Source organism: Triticum dicoccoides, chromosome 4B (genome assembly GCF_002162155.2).
Source record: "Triticum dicoccoides isolate Atlit2015 ecotype Zavitan chromosome 4B, WEW_v2.0, whole genome shotgun sequence".
NCBI classification, from domain to species: Eukaryota; Viridiplantae; Streptophyta; class Magnoliopsida; order Poales; family Poaceae; genus Triticum; species Triticum dicoccoides.
The window spans coordinates 74,309,903-74,314,890 of NC_041387.1; the positions used below are offsets into that span (position 1 = coordinate 74,309,903).

A 4,988-nucleotide genomic window follows, 5' to 3' on the forward strand; every position below is an offset into this window, starting at 1 on the left:
GCATCAGCCATTGCACAAAATACGGACCACAAATGTTAACACATGTTCCTGACCTGAAGTTCTTTTTTTTGGAGGAGCTCAAACTGAACCTGAAGTCCTAAACATATTTTTTCCTTCTCCAGGTACATGAATATCATATCATCATCCTCACTGCAATTTCTATACCGGGTGGTTAACTACGTTGGGTGATCAGTCTACACAGCCAGATAGAATGCCTTGCTCCACTCCTGTGTTTCTTTTGCACTGTTTGTCAAGTCGCAGAACAAACTACCGAATTACAAGACACAACAACACATGTCCATCTCAACAGTGGGCAGTTACTGTTCTTCTCAACAGAAGAACGCGCCATCCTTAATTCCTCTGTGCAATCTACAATGTGATATCTCAAATCTCGATCGGATCTGACTCCTGTATACTGACTATACTCCCAATGCGCACCAGGAATCCTCTATACTATGCTATTAAGCTATGGACCTATGGTACAACAAAACTGGCTATACTATACACACCCTGTTCTTCGTCATGTGAAGCTAGCATCCTTGTTTTTTACTGGTGTAAATACATGGTTAGGCAGCTCCGTGCACCGGAGGATAAGATAGAGTAGGAACGCGGCATAAGCAACCACAGCCACGCAGAGAAACGAGCCAGATACCGCGCCCCTAATTTCCGACGAGAAGAAATCCAACAAGAGATAGCCGTTGATCAGGATTGGCAACGACGCAACCGTCCAGGTCACAATCTGCACCAACATGCATGCCAAAGTCAGTTCAGAATCCTATGTGCGACTGATAATGATTTGGCCAGACTGAAAGCGGCCATCACTTACCTGTGTTGTTAGACCTATCTTGAACACCCCCATGACCTGCTCCTTGGACACCAATGTTATCAGCGGTATGAGCGAGAAAGGGATCTGAACTGACTGGAGCACGTTGAGCCACTCGTTCAGAACATCCAGCGCAGATTCCGACGCGTTGAAGTACAGGGCAACAACGATCGTCGGCACGATCGCAAAGCTTCGGGTGATCATCGCCCTCATCCATTTCTTCAGTCGCCAGTTGAGAAACCCATCCATTATAAACTGTCCGGCATAGGTTCCGGTTATGGTGCTGCTCGTGCCGGCGGCCAACAGGCCGACCCCCCAAATGGAGAGGATGGGGAAATAATCTCCCCCAAACTTTTCCTGGAGATACTGTCCGGCGTTTTCGAGCCCGATTGTGCGCGCTTCTTCGGTGCCGTAAAACCCTTTTGCGAAAACCGTCGTGACAAATAAGTTTATCATGAAGGGCACCACCAACGCCATGGTTGATTCGATGCTGTAGTACCTCAGCGCTTCCCGGACTTGGTATTCCTTGTTCTGGTCTACTTTTCTTGATTGGACAAGAGCAGAATGGAGGAACACATTGTGGGGGGTGATGACACATCCGACGATCCCAACTGCTTGCCTTAGTGTTCTTGAGCTCAGCTTAGGAACCAGAAGACCTATTTTGCGTAGAGATTAATTTCGCGTCAGTTGAAGAAAAATTATGTGGATCAAATGGAATGTGTGAAGAAAAGTGAAGAAAGATAGTTACCAACAATTAGGTCTTTCCCATTGGGTTTGGTTTCTATAAACATCCATGCGAAGGACCAGGCCATTATTGCAATCAGAACTGCAAATAGAGCCTCCAATTTCCTCACTCCGTAGTTCTCAATGGAAAGAAAAATAAAGCTGATGAAAAAAAGTATATTAAGGTAAGTGGAGTGGAACCTTCTGTTCATCCAAATAATAACTACAACAAAATAAATATTCATCATGCAAGCAAGCAATTTGCAAATACTGTGAAAGTGATATTCCGAGCAAAGCTCACAAGCACCCTTTGCTACAGTAAAATTTGAAAAAACACTTAATGTTTTTTTAAAAAAAAGTTGTTTCTTTTTTTTGCAATAAATATTGATGTGTGTTTCACATGGGTGCATTTTTTTTGTGATGTAATGACATTCATGGAGGTCTCGGAAACAAATCGATGCTCCAAAATGCTTCCAAAAGCAGTCATTTTGGAGCATCTATTTTTAATTTTTATTGCCCAAACCTCCACGAAATGTCATTCCATCGCAAAACTCTAAAAATAATAGTAATTTTTTTGTATTTACTGTAGCAAAGGGTGCATGTGAGCTCGAGATCACGAACTCCATGTCCCAAATACCGGTGCTACATGCAGTAATTCAGGTAATGATGTAAAATAGAAAACATCATTTTTGCTGTTACTCACATGCTAGTTTTCATGCATTGTGCATAGAAAACAGAATGATCAAATAATTTTCACATTTCTGATATATCCATAGAGAAATGTTCAGTCCTGGTCTCGCCTACAAAGTTCACCAAAAAAAATTTGCAGCATGCATGTCATTTTATCGATGTGATAAATGTTGTTCCATCTCTGCAAATGCCGACTGACTAAGAGTTCTGAATGATGCACCGGTAGAATCGACTAAAAGGATACTACAAACTGAAACTAACTTGATCAAATTTCAGTTTTTGCAGCTGAATCGACAAACTAAAACTAATTCGTTCAAATTTCAAGTTTTGCTGCGACTCGCTACTGAACACTTTTTTGCAGCACATCGACGGTCTCATCCTAAAGATTTGGAGTGAGCCACATATTTCTGGGAGGTGACAATAATCTCCAGAATATCTCAAACATCTTTGGCAACTGGTATCGAGCAGTACATCTCAACAACATGAAAAGGCGACCATAACTCACCAGTCCAATGCGGTGATGACAACGCCGGCCCAAATGGGCAGGAATCCGCGGCTGAGGATCTTGATGGCAATGGCGCTCCCGATGACCTCCTGGATGTCGGCACTGACCATGGAGACTTCGGCCATGAGCCAGAGCGCGCGGCGCACCCAGTCCGGGTACTCGTCGCGGCAGAGCTCGGCGAGGTTCTTCCCGGTGGCCACCCCGAGGCGCGCGGCGAGCAGCTGGACGAGCAGCCCCATGGCCGTGGCCCAGAGAAGCAGCCAGAGCAGCGTGTCGCCGGCGGTGGCGCCGGCCTGGAGGTCGCCCTCGAGGTTGCCCGGGTCGAGGAAGGCGATGCTCATCAGGAACCCAGGCCCCGTGAAGAGCCAGAGCTTGCGCCACGAGAAGGGCGGCGCGCGGCCGGTGGCGGAGAAGAGGTCCTCCTCGTCGGCGTCGGGGTCGGCGGCGATGGACACGACGATCTTCTCGGCCGGCTCGAAGGCGCACTGCTCGGGGTCCTCGTCGGAGGAGGAGGAAGACGCGCGGAGCAGCGCGTGCGCCTCCACGTCGGGGCCGGCGCCCGCGGCTGGGTCCCCGTCGGCGGCCATGGGACGACGGGCGGTGAAGCTGCGTTGCGCGAAACCGAGCGCCGGCCGGCCTTCTTTGCCGGATGTTTCGGGGGCTCCTGTGGCTGGCTGGGGAATGCCCGTGGTTAGGCCATATGATCCTCGTTGCACAAAACTAAATATACACCCCGGAAATCCACGAGGCCGAAACATTTTGGCTGGTGTGCCCTCGCATGCCTGCATGCCTGCATGCGGCGTACGTGAACCCTACAGGCGAAAAGGGGCGTGTGCACGGCTTCGCTCTTTGACTTGGGTGTTCCGCGCGGATGCACGCGGCCGCTTTAGCAAAGCGCGTGTGAGGAAAACCATTCCACCTCCGAGGACACCGTGAGAACTGTGTGGAATTCAGCCGAGTAAAATTCATCTGCATGCGGTCCTTGAACTTGTGTCGCGAGGTCAGTTTGATCATCGTACATAGGAACTTGTGCAATACGGTCACTCACTATGATGTGACAGTGTCACTTTGTAGTGTACATCGCTCGTACGCCGCGTTTTTGACTAGTCCACGAGCTCCACGTAGGCGGATGACGGGTTTATGTTAAATTGTCATTTTGTGGGTGGGTGTATTTGCAAAACAGCCGATCAGCTAGTAATCCCCAAATCCCTAGTTTGCCTCACTCATCTTCTTCTCGCGGCCATGCGCCCATCTTCTCGTTGTCGTCGCCGCCACATCTTTCTCTACAACCTTCCTCGCCGCCCTCTTTCCCCGGCCATGCCTTCTGCTAGTTCTCTCCTGCCAGGTCTTCGTGACCAAACAATGGTGGTGCCGCTCATCCCATGTCCTCACTGCTTGTCGACGGTGAAGTACTATGTTTCGAACACAGAGGATCACGAGGGTTGGGTCTTGTACACGTGTCCCAATCACTATTTAAGTAACTGCAATTGATTTCGTTCTTCTACTGGATTTGCAGTTGTTTTCCCCTTGGTGGTCAAAGTTACATGTTTTCACATTTTCTCTTGGTTTGCAGCATGGGTGTGATTTCTAGCATTGGGAGATGGAATATGTTGCCTACCTTGTCGATCGTCATTACTTGTTTGGAGACCAAGTTGTTGATGTCGTTAGAGCAACAGAGGACACGAGAGAAGAACTCATTAGGGCCAGGAGAGAAAGGACAAGGATTGCAGGTCGAGTAGCAACTGATAGAGCTGTTATGGCAATGTCTGGCTCTCTACAACAGAACATAGGCAAGCAGCAAGCTAGTGCATTGCTTGGATTAGGTGCAATGATGTTGTTGCTGCTAAAGTCTCTTAGGTAGTGTGATGTTGTTGTGTGTCCTATGTGTTCTGGTGCTAATGAAGAAGTGAGGATGAAAGAGCATGGTGCCCCCATTGACGGTGTCCTGGACTAAGGGGTGCCAACCTAGTCGGCCCATAGTCTTCGGGCTGGGCCTAGAGGCCCTCATTCTCCTTCAGGTGGACTCCAGAAGCTACACACCTGGACGTGAAAGATTGCATCTGCCAAAGACTTGGCATATGCTCCAAGACATCTCCTGCCGCCTACCGACCATGTAACCCTAGATGCCCTACCTGGCGTGTATATAAGCCATAGGGTTTAGTCTGTAGGGGGGGGGGGAGGAAATCGCAATTACATTCTCCTAGCCTTAGGGTTAGATCTGTCCTAACGATCTCGAGGTAGATCAAA

The 4,988-nt window shown here is 48.6% G+C and overlaps 1 protein-coding gene across 1 annotated transcript; it reads right to left on the reverse strand.

Annotated features, from left to right (window-relative positions):
* Positions 1-310: 310 nt before the first annotated feature.
* Positions 311-3,097, reverse strand: LOC119293370 (metal transporter Nramp6-like). Its single transcript, XM_037571867.1, has 4 exons — positions 2,742-3,097; positions 1,572-1,708; positions 827-1,479; positions 311-739 (listed from the first exon to the last, which is right to left on the reverse strand). Exons 1-4 carry the CDS (start codon positions 3,080-3,082, stop codon positions 521-523), a joined length of 1,350 nt encoding a protein of 449 aa, XP_037427764.1. The 5' UTR covers positions 3,083-3,097; the 3' UTR covers positions 311-520.
* Between the last annotated feature and the right edge of the window lie 1,891 nt (positions 3,098-4,988).

Excerpts from the sequence above, each read along its gene's own strand:
- LOC119293370 (XM_037571867.1), bottom strand. The coding sequence starts at position 3,082 with ATGAGCATCGCCTTCCTCGACCCGGGCAACCTCGAGGGCGACCTCCAG. Across the intron at positions 1,709-2,741 it reads GTCATCACCGCATTGGACTG|CTTTATTTTTCTTTCCATTG; the intron begins GTGAGTTATGGT and ends TTTTTTCATCAG. Across the intron at positions 740-826 it reads AGATAGGTCTAACAACACAG|ATTGTGACCTGGACGGTTGC; the intron begins GTAAGTGATGGC and ends ATGTTGGTGCAG.